Source organism: Oncorhynchus mykiss, chromosome Y (assembly GCF_013265735.2).
Source record: "Oncorhynchus mykiss isolate Arlee chromosome Y, USDA_OmykA_1.1, whole genome shotgun sequence".
NCBI lineage: Eukaryota > Metazoa > Chordata > Actinopteri > Salmoniformes > Salmonidae > Oncorhynchus > Oncorhynchus mykiss.
This window is the reverse complement of record NC_048593.1, coordinates 45,980,117-45,999,529: the sequence shown is the minus strand read 5'-3', so window position 1 is coordinate 45,999,529 and position 19,413 is coordinate 45,980,117. Positions and strand designations below refer to the sequence as shown.

The 19,413-nt window shown below is 40.3% G+C and overlaps 1 protein-coding gene across 1 annotated transcript in view; it reads left to right on the top strand.

Moving 5' to 3' along the window:
- LOC110510923 (protocadherin Fat 3) overlaps positions 1–19,413 on the top strand; it is a 313,201-nt gene that overhangs the window by 118,539 nt on the left and 175,249 nt on the right. The window contains exon 18 of the mRNA XM_036967730.1: positions 17,093–17,211. Within this exon, the coding sequence (XP_036823625.1) occupies positions 17,093–17,211 (119 nt within the window). The remainder of the gene's footprint in view (positions 1–17,092; positions 17,212–19,413) is intronic.

Genomic DNA, 19,413 nt, shown 5'->3' with positions numbered 1-19,413 from the left:
TACAAAAAATCCTGGAAAGAGTAAGTGTTCTAAACCTTCTGACTCTACATGTTAACTTTCTCTGTTTGTCATGTATTGTCATGTTGTGTCTTGTTTCTGTCCTTTCCCTTCACCCTGTCTCCCTCTGCTGGTCGTTATTAGGTTACCTTTTCTCCCCCTCTTTCCCCCAGCTGTTCCTTGTCTCCTCCTAACTACCTCGTCACCCCTTTTCCCACCTGTTCCCTTTTTCCCTCTGATTAGTCCTCTATATCTCTCTCTGTTTTTGTTCCTGTCTTTGTCGGATTCTCGTTTGTGTTACTCATGCCTGAACCAGACTATCGTCGTGTTTGCTGCAACCTTGTCCTGTCCTGTCGGAATCTGCCTGTTCATCTAACCTTGTCCTGTCCTGTCGGAATCTGCCTGTCCATCTGAGCCTACGTGTGTTTCGTTATTAAAGAAACTCTGTTTTGTTAATTCGCTTTTGGGTCCTCATTCACGCACCGTAACACTGTTATTGTTTTCTTTTCTATTACTGATTCAGTCACTTTTTGACCTGCACTGTTGGAGATTAAGCATTTCACTGTACCCTGAAATTACATCTGAGACCCTGCACTGTTGGAAATTAAGCATTTCACCCTGAATTTACCTCTGAGACCCTGCACTGTTGGAGATTAAGCATTTCACTGTACCCTGAAATTACATCTGAGACCCTGCACTGTTGGAGATTAAGCATTTCACTGTACCCTGAAATTACATCTGAGACCCTGCACTGTTGGAGATTAAGCATTTCACCCTGAATTTACCTCTGAGACCCTGCACTGTTGGAGATTAAGCATTTCACTGTACCCTGAAATTACATCTGAGACCCTGCACTGTTGGAGATTAAGCATTTCACTGTACCCTGAAATTACATCTGAGACCCTGCACTGTTGGAGATTAAGCATTTCACTGTACCCTGAAACTACATCTGAGACCCTGTGACTAATAAACTAATCTTAAATCGAATTTTGACCTGGGTCCGGTTTATATTTAATTTTTTATTTCACCTTTATTTAAACCAGTTGAGAACAAGTTCTCATTTACAACTGTGACCTGGCCAAGATAAAGCAAAGCAGTGAGACTCAAACAACACAGAGTTACACATAAACAAATGTACAGTCAATAACACAATAGAACAAAAGTCTATATACAGAATGTGCAAATGAGATAAGTTAAGGGAGTAAGGGAATACCCCCCTGATTTGGACAAAAACAAATGGCGGTATATTGGCATTGGACAAACCATGTACACGATGGTCAATACCACCCAATTTGGCGTTGATTCATGCAAAGTATATTGCAAATGCCATATGGCAATTGCCAATTGTAACACTTCAAAATTCCAATAGGGGGCGTGTGCGTTCCACCGGGGCATTTCATATTGCAAATGGCACCCAAGTCAACATCCAAAAGCCAAATTTTGAAAAATGACATTTTTTAAAAAAAACTTAAAAACCCTTAAAAAAGTGCTTTCTGGACCTTTTTTCGAAATTCTTTCGAGTTTTTTGTCAATTACACATGGGTAAGTACTGTATGAGTATACTTTTGTCATCATATATATATTTTTTTTAAGTACATGCGCATAAGGCATATGTTTTGTCCATTTGCAATATGATTTCATAGGAAGTCAAAAGTCAAAAGTCAAAAATGTCAAAATTTGGTAAAAAACTTCACACATCCTTAAAAAAGTGCTTTCTGGACCTTTTTTCAAAATTCTTTCGATTTTTGTGTCAATTACACATGTATAAGAACTTTATCAACATACTTTAGTCATGCTTTATTATCATATTTTTTTTACTTGTGCATAAGGCATATGTTTTCTCCATTTGCAATATGATGTCATAGGAAGTCAAAAGTCAAAGTCAAAAGTAACGATTTTCCTCCGTGCAACTGATGATCTAAAATGTGCAACAAAATGTTTTTGATTTTTTTTGTTTATGTTTCCTTACTTTTTCAAAGTCACTGTGCATTTGCAATATGTTTTAATGGGCAGATACCATCACGAATTTGTCATGCTCAAAATTCAAACTTTACTTTGCTCAAACTATACCTTGGTCAACTTGTATTACATATTTCTTTTTGTTTTACTTGTGCATAAGGCATATGTTTTCTCCATTTGCAATATGATGTCATAGGAAGTCAAAAGTCAAAGTCAAAAGTAAATATTTTCCTCCGTGCACCTGGTGATCTGAAATGTGCACCTGGTGACCTGAAATGTGCACCTGGTGATCTAAAATATGCAACTGGTAACCCAAAAAAAAATTTTGGGGATGTTTTTTTGTTTATGTTTCCTTACTTTTTCAAAGTCACTGTGCATTTGCAATATGTTTTAATGGGCAGGTACCATCACGAATTTGTCATGCTCAAAATTCAAACTTTACTTTGCTCAAACTATACCTTGGTCAACTTGTATTACATATTTATTTTTGTTTTACTTGTGCATAAGGCATATGTTTTCTCCATTTGCAATATGATGTCATAGGAAGTCAAAAGTCAAAGTCAAAAGTAAATATTTTCCTCCGTGCACCTGGTGATCTGAAATGTGCACCTGGTGACCTGAAATGTGCACCTGGTGATCTAAAATATGCAACTGGTAACCCAAAAAAAAAATTTTGGGATGTTTTTTTGTTTATGTTTCCTTACTTTTTCAAAGTCACTGTGCATTTGCAATATGTTTTAATGGGCAGGTACCATCACGAATTTGTCATGCTCAAAATTCAAGCTTGTGATCTAAAATATGCAGCTGGTTACCCAACATTTTTTGGGATGTTTTTTTGTTTATGTTTCCTTACTTTTTCAAAGTCACTGTGTATTTGCAATATGTTTTAATGGGCAGGTACCATCACGAATTTGTTTATCGAATTTGTTTATGTTTCCTTACTTTTTCAAAGTCACTGTGCATTTGCAATATGTTTTAATGGGCAGGTACCATCACGAATTTGTCATGCTCAAAATTCAAGCTTGTGATCTAAAATATGCAGCTGGTTACCCAACATTTTTTGGGATGTTTTTTTGTTTATGTTTCCTTACTTTTTCAAAGTCACTGTGTATTTGCAATATGTTTTAATGGGCAGGTACCATCACGAATTTGTTTATCGAATTTGTTTATGTTTCCTTACTTTTTCAAAGTCACTGTGCATTTGCAATATGTTTCAATGGGCAGGTACCATCACGAATTTGTCATGCTCAAAATTTTTTAGATGTATTTTTTTTTGTTTCTTACTTTTTCAAAGTCACTGTGCATTTGGAATATGTTTTAATGGGCAGGTACCATCACGAATTTGTTTATCGAATTTGTTTATGTTTCCTTACTTTTTCAAAGTCACTGTGCATTTGCAATATGTTTCAATGGGCAGGTACCATCACGAATTTGTCATGCTCAAAATTTTTTAGATGTATTTTTTTTTGTTTCCTTACTTTTTCAAAGTCACTGTGCATTTGGAATATGTTTTAATGGGCAGGTACCATCACGAATTTGTTTATCGAATTTGTTTATGTTTCCTTACTTTTTCAAAGTCACTGTGCATTTGCAATATGTTTCAATGGGCAGGTACCATCACGAATTTGTCATGCTCAAAAAATTTTAGATGTATTTTTTTTTGTTTCTTACTTTTTCAAAGTCACTGTGCATTTGGAATATGTTTTAATGGGCAGGTACCATCACGAATTTGTTTATCGAATTTGTTTATGTTTCCTTACTTTTTCAAAGTCACTGTGCATTTGCAATATGTTTCAATGGGCAGGTACCATCACGAATTTGTCATGCTCAAAAAATTTTAGATGTATTTTTTTTTGTTTCTTACTTTTTCAAAGTCACTGTGCATTTGGAATATGTTTTAATGGGCAGGTACCATCACGCATTTGTTTATCGAATTTGTTTATGTTTCCTTACTTTTTCAAAGTCACTGTGCATTTGCAATATGTTTCAATGGGCAGGTACCATCACGAATTTGTCATGCTCAAAATTTTTTAGATGTATTTTTTTTTGTTTCCTTACTTTTTCAAAGTCACTGTGCATTTGGAATATGTTTTAATGGGCAGGTACCATCACGAATTTGTTTATCGAATTTGTTTATGTTTCCTTACTTTTTCAAAGTCACTGTGCATTTGCAATATGTTTCAATGGGCAGGTACCATCACGAATTTGTCATGCTCAAAAAATTTTAGATGTATTTTTTTTTGTTTCTTACTTTTTCAAAGTCACTGTGCATTTGGAATATGTTTTAATGGGCAGGTACCATCACGAATTTGTTTATCGAATTTGTTTATGTTTCCTTACTTTTTCAAAGTCACTGTGCATTTGCAATATGTTTCAATGGGCAGGTACCATCACGAATTTGTCATGCTCAAAAAATTTTAGATGTATTTTTTTTTCTTTCTTACTTTTTCAAAGTCACTGTGCATTTGGAATATGTTTTAATGGGCAGGTACCATCACGAATTTGTTTATCGAATTTGTTTATGTTTCCTTACTTTTTCAAAGTCACTGTGCATTTGCAATATGTTTCAATGGGCAGGTACCATCACGAATTTGTCATGCTCAAAAAATTTTAGATGTATTTTTTTTTGTTTCTTACTTTTTCAAAGTCACTGTGCATTTGGAATATGTTTTAATGGGCAGGTACCATCACGAATTTGTTTATCGAATTTGTTTATGTTTCCTTACTTTTTCAAAGTCACTGTGCATTTGCAATATGTTTCAATGGGCAGGTACCATCACGAATTTGTCATGCTCAAAAAATTTTAGATGTATTTTTTTTTGTTTCCTTACTTTTTCAAAGTCACTGTGCATTTGGAATATGTTTTAATGGGCAGGTACCATCACGAATTTGTTTATCGAATTTGTTTATGTTTCCTTACTTTTTCAAAGTCACTGTGCATTTGCAATATGTTTCAATGGGCAGGTACCATCACGAATTTGTCATGCTCAAAAAATTTTAGATGTATTTTTTTTTGTTTCTTACTTTTTCAAAGTCACTGTGCATTTGGAATATGTTTTAATGGGCAGGTACCATCACGAATTTGTTTATCGAATTTGTTTATGTTTCCTTACTTTTTCAAAGTCACTGTGCATTTGCAATATGTTTCAATGGGCAGGTACCATCACGAATTTGTCATGCTCAAAAAATTTTAGATGTATTTTTTTTTGTTTCTTACTTTTTCAAAGTCACTGTGCATTTGGAATATGTTTTAATGGGCAGGTACCATCACGAATTTGTTTATCGAATTTGTTTATGTTTCCTTACTTTTTCAAAGTCACTGTGCATTTGCAATATGTTTCAATGGGCAGGTACCATCACGAATTTGTCATGCTCAAAAAATTTTAGATGTATTTTTTTTTGTTTCTTACTTTTTCAAAGTCACTGTGCATTTGGAATATGTTTTAATGGGCAGGTACCATCACGAATTTGTTTATCGAATTTGTTTATGTTTCCTTACTTTTTCAAAGTCACTGTGCATTTGCAATATGTTTCAATGGGCAGGTACCATCACGAATTTGTCATGCTCAAAAAATTTTAGATGTATTTTTTTTTGTTTCTTACTTTTTCAAAGTCACTGTGCATTTGGAATATGTTTTAATGGGCAGGTACCATCACGAATTTGTTTATCGAATTTGTTTATGTTTCCTTACTTTTTCAAAGTCACTGTGCATTTGCAATATGTTTCAATGGGCAGGTACCATCACGAATTTGTCATGCTCAAAAAATTTTAGATGTATTTTTTTTGGTTTCTTACTTTTTCAAAGTCACTGTGCATTTGGAATATGTTTTAATGGGCAGGTACCATCACGAATTTGTTTATCGAATTTGTTTATGTTTCCTTACTTTTTCAAAGTCACTGTGCATTTGGAATATGTTTTAATGGGCAGGTACCATCACGAATTTGTTTATCGAATTTGTTTATGTTTCCTTACTTTTTCAAAGTCACTGTGCATTTGCAATATGTTTCAATGGGCAGGTACCATCACGAATTTGTCATGCTCAAAAAATTTTAGATGTATTTTTTTTTGTTTCTTACTTTTTCAAAGTCACTGTGCATTTGGAATATGTTTTAATGGGCAGGTACCATCACGAATTTGTTTATCGAATTTGTTTATGTTTCCTTACTTTTTCAAAGTCACTGTGCATTTGCAATATGTTTCAATGGGCAGGTACCATCACGAATTTGTCATGCTCAAAAAATTTTAGATGTATTTTTTTTGGTTTCTTACTTTTTCAAAGTCACTGTGCATTTGGAATATGTTTTAATGGGCAGGTACCATCACGAATTTGTTTATCGAATTTGTTTATGTTTCCTTACTTTTTCAAAGTCACTGTGCATTTGGAATATGTTTTAATGGGCAGGTACCATCACGAATTTGTTTATCGAATTTGTTTATGTTTCCTTACTTTTTCAAAGTCACTGTGCATTTGCAATATGTTTCAATGGGCAGGTACCATCACGAATTTGTCATGCTCAAAAAATTTTAGATGTATTTTTTTTGGTTTCTTACTTTTTCAAAGTCACTGTGCATTTGGAATATGTTTTAATGGGCAGGTACCATCACGAATTTGTTTATCGAATTTGTTTATGTTTCCTTACTTTTTCAAAGTCACTGTGCATTTGCAATATGTTTCAATGGGCAGGTACCATCACGAATTTGTCATGCTCAAAAAATTTTAGATGTATTTTTTTTGGTTTCTTACTTTTTCAAAGTCACTGTGCATTTGGAATATGTTTTAATGGGCAGGTACCATCACGAATTTGTTTATCGAATTTGTTTATGTTTCCTTACTTTTTCAAAGTCACTGTGCATTTGGAATATGTTTCAATGGGCAGGTACCATCACGAATTTGTCATGCTCAAAAAATTTTAGATGTATTTTTTTTGGTTTCTTACTTTTTCAAAGTCACTGTGCATTTGGAATATGTTTTAATGGGCAGGTACCATCACGAATTTGTTTATCGAATTTGTTTATGTTTCCTTACTTTTTCAAAGTCACTGTGCATTTGGAATATGTTTTAATGGGCAGGTACCATCACGAATTTGTTTATCGAATTTGTTTATGTTTCCTTACTTTTTCAAAGTCACTGTGCATTTGCAATATGTTTCAATAGGCAGGTACCATCACGAATTTGTCATGCTCAAAATTTTTTAGATGTATTTTTTTTTGTTTCTTACTTTTTCAAAGTCACTGTGCATTTGGAATATGTTTTAATGGGCAGGTACCATCACGAATTTGTTCATCGAATTTGTTTATGTTTCCTTACTTTTTCAAAGTCACTGTGCATTTGCAATATGTTTCAATGGGCAGGTACCATCACGAATTTGTTTATCGAATTTGTTTATGTTTCCTTACTTTTTCAAAGTCACTGTGCATTTGGAATATGTTTTAATGGGCAGGTACCATCACGAATTTGTTTATCGAATTTGTTTATGTTTCCTTACTTTTTCAAAGTCACTGTGCATTTGCAATATGTTTCAATGGGCAGGTACCATCACGAATTTGTCATGCTCAAAATTTTTTAGATGTATTTTTTTTTGTTTCCTTACTTTTTCAAAGTCACTGTGCATTTGGAATATGTTTCAATGGGCAGGTACCATCACGAATTTGTCATGCTCAAAAAATTTTAGATGTATTTTTTTTGTTTCTTACTTTTTCAAAGTCACTGTGCATTTGCAATATGTTTTAATGGGCAGGTACCATCACGAATTTGTCATGCTATAAAAATCCTGCAGGAATGTGAAATTGACTGGCCCGATGAACTCGGGATGGCTTTGCAGTGATTCTGGGTCATCTCAATCGCTCGTTTGGGTTGATTTCAGAATGTCGCTTTTGGTGATGTTTTTTCACTATAGAATCATATTGCAAATGTACAAGAGTCAAGTGGACAAGAGTCCATCAGTCAATTAGATATCATTCTGACCACCAAACTGATACAAACTGACACCAAACCCACTTTTTCCAACTCGTTTAGTAGCCAACTATTGCATACTTCAGAGCTGGCCCAAAATTCACAACGCCTTCGGTACAAACCATAAAAAAACCATAAAACACGTAGTTACGTTCTAGCTGCGGGTCCATTTCTTATGTTATGTGTTGGCCTAGCTGAGGCGACCCCGAATCCCAAGTTTCGGCTCGATAGGTCATTTGGTGTCCGAGAAAAACCCTAATTGGTGCTGAAAATCCACTATTTTCCATGACTTGCTACGGGGTCCTTGAATGAGATATCGGACAGAAACGTTGGGGTCTGTCTATATGGGCCGAGACGTTCGCAATGCACCTAGTCTTGCGACTCTGGGACATTTCTAAATGTCGTCATTTTCGTGATGCAAAAATGAATTGAAGTTATTTCAAATGTACGAGGCTGTTTCTCGGTCCGAGAACCTTCTAGAGCCACGTAACTCACCACGCACCATCTACGGGAGGTCTAGAACAGGTTTCTAAAGTTTCGGAACTCTAGGTCCGACGGTTCTTTTTTAGCTCCAACAAAGCTAACTATTGGAGCCACTGTCTGTCTCTACGCACCCCAATACGTCCCTCCATCCAAGTTGTGTTTTAGTGCAATTTTTTTTCCTTTGATTTTTTTGGGGAAAAATGACTGATTTACAGTTCATGGGGGTTGCCTAATCACACATATGAAGTTTTGGACAGATCAGACTTTTTTAACCCTTCGAAACAGCCCCTGAGACACCAATTATGGCACTTCCGGTTGGCACAGGAAGTTATAAATCAACACATATCCTCATTGGGGTATGCTGTTACAGAATCCTGAGTTTTAAGTCCTTACGTTAAGAATTGACTGATCTACACAGGGTTGAATGCACTATGTCTATCAAACTGCATGCAATGTATGGGTAAACACTTTTAGGGGCATTTTAACCACTTCCGGTTGGTCCAGGAAGCTTAGAATCAACACAGGTAGACCTCATAGTGGCCTGATGGACTGGTACCGAAGACAGGTTCATACGCCATTCATAACCCACATAGGCCTCAGGTTGAAATTAGGGGTGCAGGCAATGTATTCCTATGGGGAGAGATGACACTGTAATCTGTGAGATCAAAAAACACTGTTTTACTGTGAAGGGTTAATGCCACACGGTCAAGGTTAGGCTTGTTGAGATCGGGAGGACCTTAGGAACATTCAAGTGGTGGAATTTTTCTTCTCACCCTAACGGTTCTCTCACTGTCACTCAAAAGCAAATGACATTGTGGTGCAGGCTTCATTTTGGGCCTTCTATTCTAATGGTTGCTGCGCCTAGACCGAGCGAGCTACGGTCAAGCGGGATAGCTCGTTGAACTCAGAACAGTCTGGAGACTATGGTGATGCCATTTTTTGTGTTGATTTCAGAATGCCATTTTGGTGATGGTCCCTCTCCGTTTAAACATATTGCAAATGTACAAAAGTCAACTAGCAAGTCAGTGTCCATCAGTCAATTAGATGTCATTATGACACCAAATGGATATCAATTGACACCAAACCCACTTTTTCCTACTCATTTAGTAGCCAACTATCACATATGTCAGAGCAGGCCCATAATTCACAGCGCCTCTAGTTGAAAACATAATAAAAAGGTAAAACACATAGTTACGTTCTAGCTGCGGGTCCAGTTCGGACATTATGTGAAGTCCTATGTGAGGCGACCCCGAATCCCGAGTTTCGGCTCGATAGGTCATTTGGTGTCCGAGAAAAACCCTAATTGGTGCTGAAAATCCACTATTTTCCATGACTTGCTACGGGGTCCTTGAATGAGCTATCGGACAGAAACGTTGGGGTCTGTCTATATGGGCCGAGACGTTCGCAATGCACCTAGTCTTGCGACTCTGGGACATTTCTAAATGTCGTCATTTTCGTGATGCAAAAATGAATTGAAGTTATTTCAAATGTACGAGGCTGTTTCTCGGTCCGAGAACCGTCTAGAGCCACGTAACTCGCCACGCACCATGGCCCGGAGGTCTAGAACAGGTTTCTAAAGTTTCGGAACTCTAGGTCCGACCGTTCTTTTTTAGCTCCAACAAAGCTAACTATTGCGGCCACTGTCTGTCTCTCCGCACCCCAATACGTCCCTCCATCCAAGTTGTGTTTTAGTGCAATTTTTTTTTCCTTTGATTTTTTTTGGGAAAAATGACTGATTTACAGTTCATGGGGGTTGCCTAATCACATATATGAAGTTTTGGACAGATCTGACTTTTTTAACCCTTCGAAACAGCCCCTGAGACACCAATTATGGCACTTCCGGTTGGCACAGGAAGCTATAAATCACCACATGTCTTGATTGACATGGCCACTTACAGAATCCCGAGTTTTAAGTCTTTACGTTAAGAATTGACTGATCTACACAGGGTTGAATGCACTATGTCTATCAAACTGCATGCAATGTATGGGTAAACACTTTTAGGGTGATTTGAACCACTTCCGGTTGGTCCAGGAAGCTTAGAATCAACACAGGTAGACCTCATAGTGGCCTGATGGACTGGTACCGAAGACAGGTTCATACGGCATTCATAACCCACATAGGCCTCAGGTTGAATTTTGTGGTGCAGGCAATGTATTCCTATGGGGAGAGATGACACTGTAATCTGTGAGATCAAAAAACCCTGTTTTACTGTGAAGGGTTAATGCCACACGGTCAAGGTTAGGCTTGTTCAGATCGGGAGGACCTTAGGAACATTCCTATGGTGGAATTTTTCTTCTCACCCTAACGGTTCTCTCACTGTCACTCAAAAGCAAATGACATTGTGGGGCAGGCTTCATTTTGGGCCTAATATTCTAATGGTTGCTGCGCCTAGACCGAGCGAGCTACGGTCAAGCGGGATAGCTCGTTGAACTCAGCACAGTCTGGAGACTATGGTGATGCCATTTTTTGTGTTGATTTCAGAATGCCATTTTGGTGATGGTCCCTCTCTGTTTAAACATATTGCAAATGTACAAAAGTCAACTAGCAAGTCAGTGTCCATCAGTCAATTAGATGTCATTATGACACCAAACCCACTGTTTCCTACTCATTTAGATGCCAACTATCATATATGTCAGAGCAGTCCCATAATTCACAGCGCCTCTAGTTTAAAACATAATAAAAAGGTAAAACACATAGTTACGTTCTAGCTGCGGGTCCAGTTCGGACATTATGCGAAGTCCTATGTGAGGCGACCCCGAATCCCGAGTTTCGGCTCGATAGGTCATTTGGTGTCCGAGAAAAACCCTAATTGGTGCTGAAAATCCACTTATTTCCATGCCTTGCTACGGGGTCCTTGAACGAGCTATCGGACAGAAACTTTGGGGTCCGTCTCTATGGGCCGAGCCGGTTTCAACGCACCTAGCCTTGCGTCTCTGAGACTTTTCTAAACGTCGTCATTTTCGTGATGCAAAAATGAATTGAAGTTATTGCGAATGTACGAGGCTGTTTCTCGGTCCGAGAACCATCTAGAGCCACGTAACTCGTCACGCACCATGGCCCGGAGGTCTAGAACAGGTTTCTAAAGTTTCGGAACTCTAGGTCCGACCGTTCTTTTTTAGCTCGAACAAAGCTAACTATTGCGGCCACTGTCTGTCTCTACGCACCCCAATACGTCCCTCCATCCAAGTTGTGTTTTAGTGCAATTTTTTTTTCCTTTGATTTTTTTTGGGAAAAATGACTGATTTACAGTTCATGGGGGTTGCCTAATCACATATATGAAGTTTTGGACAGATCTGAATTTTTTAACCCTTCGAAACAGCCCCTGAGACACCAATTATGGCACTTCCGGTTGGCACAGGAAGCTATAAGTCACCACATATCCTCATTGGGGTATGCTGTTACAGAATCCTGAGTTTTAAGTCCTTACGTTAAGAATTGACTGATCTACACAGGGTTGAATGCACTATGTCTATCAAACTGCATGCAGTGTATGGGTAAACACTTTTAGGGGCATTTGAACCACTTCCGGTTGGTCCAGGAAGCTTAGAATCGACACAGGTAGACCTCATAGTGGCCCGATGGACTGGTACCGAAGACAGGTTCATACGGCATTCATAACCCACATAGGCCTCAGGTTGAAATTAGGGGTGCAGGCAATGTATTCCTATGGGGAGAGATGAAACTGTAATCTGTGAGATCAAAAAACCCTGTTTTACTGTGAAGGGTTAATGCCACACGGTCAAGGTTAGGCTTGTTGAGATCGGGAGGACCTTAGGAACATTCATGTGGTGGAATTTTTCTTCTCACCCTAACGGTTCTCTCACTGTCACTCAAAAGCAAATGACATTGTGGGGCAGGCTTCATTTTGGGCCTACTATTCTAATGGTCGGTTATTGTGTTATTTCAGAAAATCATAGAAAATCACAGAAATGTCGCAGAGCTCCGCAGCACACTTTAAAAAGATTCGTATGAACACCCTGCAACTGGATCTGTAACCGTTGAAAAAAAAAAACGCCTATTTGTGACCATCACCAATTTGTCATTGTTCCGTTTCTCTTAAATGACGATAGATAAATGGCTGGTTCTTTTTTTATTGACACCGGAGGCTCCTTGGCTTTGACCCGAAGTGGAAAAATAATTTCTCTACTTCCATTTTAAGCCTTTAATCCCAGAAAAATGGCCGTAGCTCAAAAACCGTCGAGGCCTAGACGCCATCCCGTTCGGGGCCAACTGCCCCTTGAGCCAAACCTACGCTCGCCAAGTTTCGGCTTCGAAATATTTTCAGTTTTTGAGATAAGGCCCCGTCGCGATTCGTGATGTTTTGCCAAATTGCCATATGATTCCGTATGCCATCTGGTGGGAGTGTCCGGGACGGCGGAAAAAACGGTCCGAAACTTGTTTTTTTTTTTAAACGGAAACCGAAAGTCCGACAAAGTTCATTCGATGACTTCCCGGTAGGTCCGGCCCTACCGCACGTCCCGACGCCGACCGCGAATTTTACAAACGATTTCGGACGTCGGGTAAGGGACCGTACATTTGCAATATGGACTTTCTCACTGATCATACACGAAATGCCGAAATGTTCCCTTAATGTATGGTAAGGCAATAAATAGGCCATAGTGGCAAAATAATTACAATTTAGCAATTAAACACTGGAGTGATAGATGTGCAGAAGATGAATGTGCAAGTAGAGATACTGGGGTGCAAAGGAGCAAAAAAACAGTATGGAGATGAGGTAGAATGGATGGACTATTTAGATAAGGTGAGATAAGGCGGGGCGCGGTTTACTCTGGGCACGCTATTCATCCAAAAGTGAAAATGCCAAAGAAGTTAAAAGAGGGGGATGACCGCGGTGCTTTCTTATTTTGGGAATCTCAAACGATACGAAATAGAGGTTGAACAGGCTAGTAATAGGGGTTGCAACAATTTCGGCTGATCATTTTAGAAAGAGAGGGTCCAGATTGTCTAGCCCTACTGATTTGTAGGGGTCCAGATTTTGCAGCTCTTTCAGAACATCAGCTATCTGGATTTGGGTGAAGGGGAAATGGGGGAGGCTTGGGCAAGTTGCTGTGGTGGGTGCAGGGCTGTTGAACAGGTTAGGGGTGGCCAGGTGGAAAGCCTGGCCAGCCGTAGAAAAATTATTATTGAAATTCTCAATTATCATGGATTTATCGGTGGTGACAGTGTTTCCTAGCCTCAGTGCAGTGGGCAGCTGGGAGAGTAATAATAGAAATAGAGTAATCATAATATTCATAATATTAACAATAATAATATTAATAATATATTAATAATAATAGAGTAATCATAATATTCATAATATTAACAATAATAATATTAATAATATATTAATAATAATATTACAAATAATAATATTAATAATATATTAATAATAATAGAGTAATAATAATATTCATAATATTAACAATAATAATAAGAGTAAAAAAAAAGAATAATAATAGGATTAATAATATTAACAACAATAATATTAGCAGATGGGAGGAGGGGCTCTTATTCTCTACAGTGTCCCAGAACTTTTGGAGTTTGTGCTTCAGGATGCAAATTTCTGTTTGAAAAAGATAGCCTTTGCTTTCCTAACTTCCCTGAAAAGTTGCATATCGCAGGAGCTAGTTGATGCTAATGCAGTACGCTACAGGATGTTTTTGTGCTGGTAAAGGGCAGTCAGGTCTGGAGTGAACCAAGACCTATATATTTTCCTGGTTCTCCATTTTTTTAATGAATTATTTAAGATGATGAGGAAGGCACTTTTAAAGAATAACCATACATCTTATACAGATGGAATGAGATCCTTCCAGGATACCCGGGCCAGTTTGATTAGAAAGACCTGCCCGCAGAAGTGTTTTAGGGAGCGTTGGGCAGTGATGAGGGGTCGTTTGCCCACAGACCCATTACGGAACCAAGCAATGAGGTAGTGATCACTGAGATCCTGGTTGAAGACAGCAGAGATGTATTTGGAGGGCAGGTTGGTTAGGATGATATCTATGGGGTTGCCTATGTTTACGCATTTGGGGTTGTACCTGGTAGGTTCATTGATAATTTGTGTGAGATTGAGGGCATTAAGCTTGGATTGTAGGATGGCCGGGGTGTTAAGCATGTCCCGGTTTAGGTCACCTAACAGCATAAGCTCTGAAGATAGATGGGGGGAAATCAGTTCAGCTGGGGGCAGAAGGTGGTCTATAGCAAGCGGCAATGGTGAGAGACTTGTTTCTGGAAAGGTGGATTTTAAAAGTAGAAGCTCAAATTGTTTGGGCACAGACCTGGATAGTAAAACAGAACTCTACAGGCTATCTCTGCAGTAGATTGAAACTCTGCCCCCTTCGGCAGTTCTACCTTGTCGGAAGATGTTGTAGTTAGGGATGGAAATTTCAGGGTTTTTGGTGGTCTTACTAAGCCAGGATTCAGACACGGCTAGGACATCAGGGTTAGCACAGTGTGCTAAAGCAGTGAGTAAAACAAACTTAGGGAGGAGGCTTCTAATGTGAACATGCATGAAACTAAGGCTTTTACAGTTACAGAAGTCAACAAATGAGAGCACCTGGGGAATGGGAGTGGAGCAAAGCACTGCAGGGGTTAACCTCTACATCACCAGAGGAACAGAGGAGGAGTAGGATAAGGGTACGGCTAAAGGCTATCAGACCTGGTCGTCTAGTATGAACAGAGAGAAAAAGTAGCAGATTTCTGGGCGCGAGAGAATAGATTCAAGGCATAATGTACAGACAAAGGTATGGTAGGATGTGAATACAGTGGAGGGAAACCTAGGCATAGCCGAGTGATCATAGGGACCAGTGGGTAGCTAGGCGAGCTGGAGACACTGCGATTCAGACAGCTAGCTGGCTAGCAGAAGGGCCTTAGAGGGACGTACGGTACATATACACGGGACACAACAAGACGAAGACAAAGACGCCTGACTGCTTCTTGGGTTCATCGTTAGGATCCTATGGTTAGCCTTAAGATGCTGTTATTTGTGATGGGGGACAGACAGACTGTCTAGTGTGTTGAAGTAGCAGAAAAGAGCCTGTCGCTTACAAAGTGCTTTCACAACCAATTTCTCTCTCTCTCTCTGTGACGTAGAATAGATTTGTTTTGAAAAGGAAGGTCAAGGACGCCAACGCATGGTGACACACACACTCTCTCTCTCTCTCTCTCTCTCTCTCTCTCTCTCTCTCTCTCTATCTACACCTCTCTCTCTCTCTCTGTCTCTCTCTCTCCCTCTCTCTCTCTCTCTCTTTCTCTCTCTCTCTCTTTCTCTCTCCTTCTCTCTCCCTCTCTCTCTCTCTCTCTCCATTTGTGATGCTCCTACACCCTAACACTTGTTGTGGTTGAGTGTGTGAGTCAGTGTGCATCAGTGTCAAAGCTTTAGGACCTAACATTTTCTGAGCCTTGACACCAGACTGTCCTTAACTGTCAGCTATTTAGTTTCCTGCAGACCATCAAATTCACACCAGCCTGTGAGAAAATCCACACCAGACAGAGAGACAGAGAGACAGAGAGACAGAGAGAGAAAGAGAACAGTGGATCAGTTTAGTCAGCGTTGATTAAGGTACGATAGTAGGGCAGTATTCAGTTATTAGTTATTATTACATTAGTTGATTAAGGTACGATAGTAGAGCAGTATTCAGTTATTAGTTATTAGTTATTATTACCTTAGTTGATTAAGGTACGATGGTAGAGCTGTGCATGTGTGTGGGATAACCATCACAATGACATTTGTCCTTGGAAAATGCTGAGTCACTTCTAACACTGCTAGTGGCACACACACACACACACACACACACACACACACACACACACACACACACACACACACACACACACACACACACACACACACACAGACATACACACACACATACATACATACATACATACAAACATACATACATACATACATACATACATACACTCATACACTCACACACACACACTATAAATGGTGCCGTCCTGTATGATATAAATGTTTTTTATATTCTACTGAGACATTTACTTTGTGTCGATATGTTGTATTATTCCGTATTGTTGTTTCGTTGTGGAACCTGCTAGTAAGCACATCGTTGGACAATGTGTCCCAACTTCAAACACTCTGCTGCTAACTGGCAGGATGCACTTCCAACAGAGCAGAGCACTAGTTGTTGCTACTGACTGAGTGTAGATATGAGATTAATTTATTATTGCATAAAGAACAGACACCTGTGTTCACAAAGCATCTCAGAGTAGGAACATTGATCTAGGATCAGCTCCTCTTGTCGATGTTTTGTCTTATTGATTGTGATCTAAACGGATCCTAGATCAGCACTCTGAGGTCACAGACAGTATCTTGTCTTTTTCACTCTCCTCCCCCTCCTCCTCTCCTCATTTCCTTCCCCCTCCTCCTCCTCTCCTCCCCCTCCTCCTCCTCTCCTCCCCCTCCTCCTCCTCTCCTACCCTCCTCTTCCTCTCCTACCCTCCTCCTCTTCTTCTCCCGTACTCCCCCTCCTCTCCTACCCTCCTCTTCCTCTCCTACCCTCCTCCTCCTCTCCTCCTCCTCCCTCCTCCTATACTCTCATCCCTCCTCCTCTCCTCTCCTCCCTCCTCCTCTCCTCTCATCCCTCCTCTCCTCTCCTCCCCCTCCTCCTCCTCCCTACTTTTCTCCTCTCATCCCTCCTCTCCTCTCCTACCCTCCTCCTCCTCTCGTCTTTTCAGGTTTGATCTACACTACAGGTATTCTGGACTGTGAAACCAAGTCGTCCTATTGGTTGACGGTCCACGCCACCACCCGTGGGGTCACGCCCCTCTCCGCCTCCATTGAGGTCTTCATCCAGGTGTGTGACAACACTAGTGTGTGTGAAGGTGTCCTCATGCTTCCCAGTGTCCTCCACAGTTCAGAAGACCTGGTGCATATATTATGACAACATTTGTGACGTTTTCGTTCGTTTTTAGACTTCGGGTAAGTTGTTTTTCTTCCTCCGGCTGTTCGGGGCAAAACAAAACATTTTCACGAGGTCAGCCGAAGTTCGGTTAGCTGAAGTCTACGCCCCTTCGTCCGTGATTGGTCAACTGTAGGGATTCTTAAATAAAGTCTTTGTTGTCATTCAACAAGAGAGACGACTCGTTTTCAGGCACATTTTGTCATTGAGGAATTCTGCACCAATCGTCTTTATGTAAAATAGCACGACTAAGAACTCCTCGGGCAACAACAAAAACCGTCAAAATTAACAACAGATTTCTTTCGGACTATTTTGAAGAAGTGTAACCTGGCTTCCTTTTCATGTGAGCACGCTTGTTCGGTTCACCTAGCCGACTTTGAAGCCTATTGATGCCTTCAGTGTGTGTGTGTGTGTGTGTGTGTGTGTCTCTGCCTTTCAAGACATTTTCAGGTCCATCTGTATTCTCCCCAGAACAAAGAGCTTAATAACGCCCAGCCTACAACCCCAAACAGCAAGCAATGTGGAACCAACAGACCAGTGACTATCTTCCTCAGTTAATACCTACATTAAGAACCAACAGACCAGTGGCCATCTCTTCCTCAGATAATACCTACATTAAGAACCAACAGACCAGTGACTATCTCTTCCTCAGATAATACCTACATTAAGAACCAACAGACCAGTGGCCATCTCTTCCTCAGATAATACCTACATTAAGAACCAACAGACCAGTGACTATCTCTTCCTCAGTTAATACCTACATTAAGAACCAACAGACCAGTGACTATCTCTTCCTCAGTTAATACCTACATTAAGAACCAACAGACCAGTGACTATCTTCCTGAGCTAATTGCTATATTACATTAAGAAACTAAGTGCTAACACTCTCTTGATGTTTTGCTCAATGGGCAAACTGAGTCCTGTGATGCAAAACAGACTGAGATTCTAACTCTTGGGGATGCGCTCGTAAATTTCCCCCTTGTGTTTGAGAGTGCCGATTGTAAATTCTGTGCCGATCTCTGTGCCGATCGTAAATTCAGAGCGTTGTCAGATTGTCCATTCATAAATTTAGAACATTTCGTATGGGGAGTGTATACTGCAATCAAGTGCACATGCTAACTGGCTAAAATGGTGGCTAGCTTGCTAGGAACTTCCAGTCATAAGAGAGAACACCCTGGGAGAACACCCTGGGAGAACACCCCGGGAGAACACCCCGGGAGAACACCCCGGGAGAACACCCCGGGAGAACAACCTGAGAGAACAACCCGAGAGAACGCCCCGAGAGAACACCCCGAGAGAACACCCGAGAGAACACCCCGAGAGAACAACCCGAGAGAACGCCCCGAGAGAACACCCCGAGAGAACACCCGAGAGAACACCCCGAGAGAACACCCCGGGAGAACACCCCGGGAGAACACCCCGGGAGAACACCCCGAGAGATCACCCTGGGAGAACACCCCGAGAGAACACCCCGGGAGAACACCCTGGGAGACCACCATGAGAGATCACCCTGGGAGAACACCCTGAGAGAACACCCTGGGAGAACACCCTGGGAGAACACCCTGGGAGAACACCCTGAGAGAACACCCTGAGAGATCGCCCTGGGAGAACACCCTGAGAGATCACCCTGGGAGAACACCCTGGGAGAACACCCTGAGAGAACACCCTGAGAGAACACCCTGAGAGATCGCCCTGGGAGAACACCCTGGGAGAACACCCTGGGAGAACACCCTGGGAGAACACCCTGGGAGAACACCCTGGGAGAACACCTCACCTCCTCTCCCTAGCAGAACCATAGTTAGGCTGTTTTAATGTTATCAAGAGGTTTTGTGAATGTAACTGTGTTACTGGTACCAATTTACTTCCGTTTTTTTTTTTTGCAGATGTTTGCTGACACCAATGGGGGGGTAGGGCATTTGTAAATTCAGCAATTATTCAGTACTCAGAACAGAGTGGGAGAGAATCAGAGTAGATAATGTAAGGACAGCATGCAGTATGCTGATGAATAACTAGATCCTTTGATATCATATTAAAAACACCTCCTCCCTTCTCCACCCCCGATCTCCCTTCTCCCCCCCGATCTCTCTCTCTCCCTTC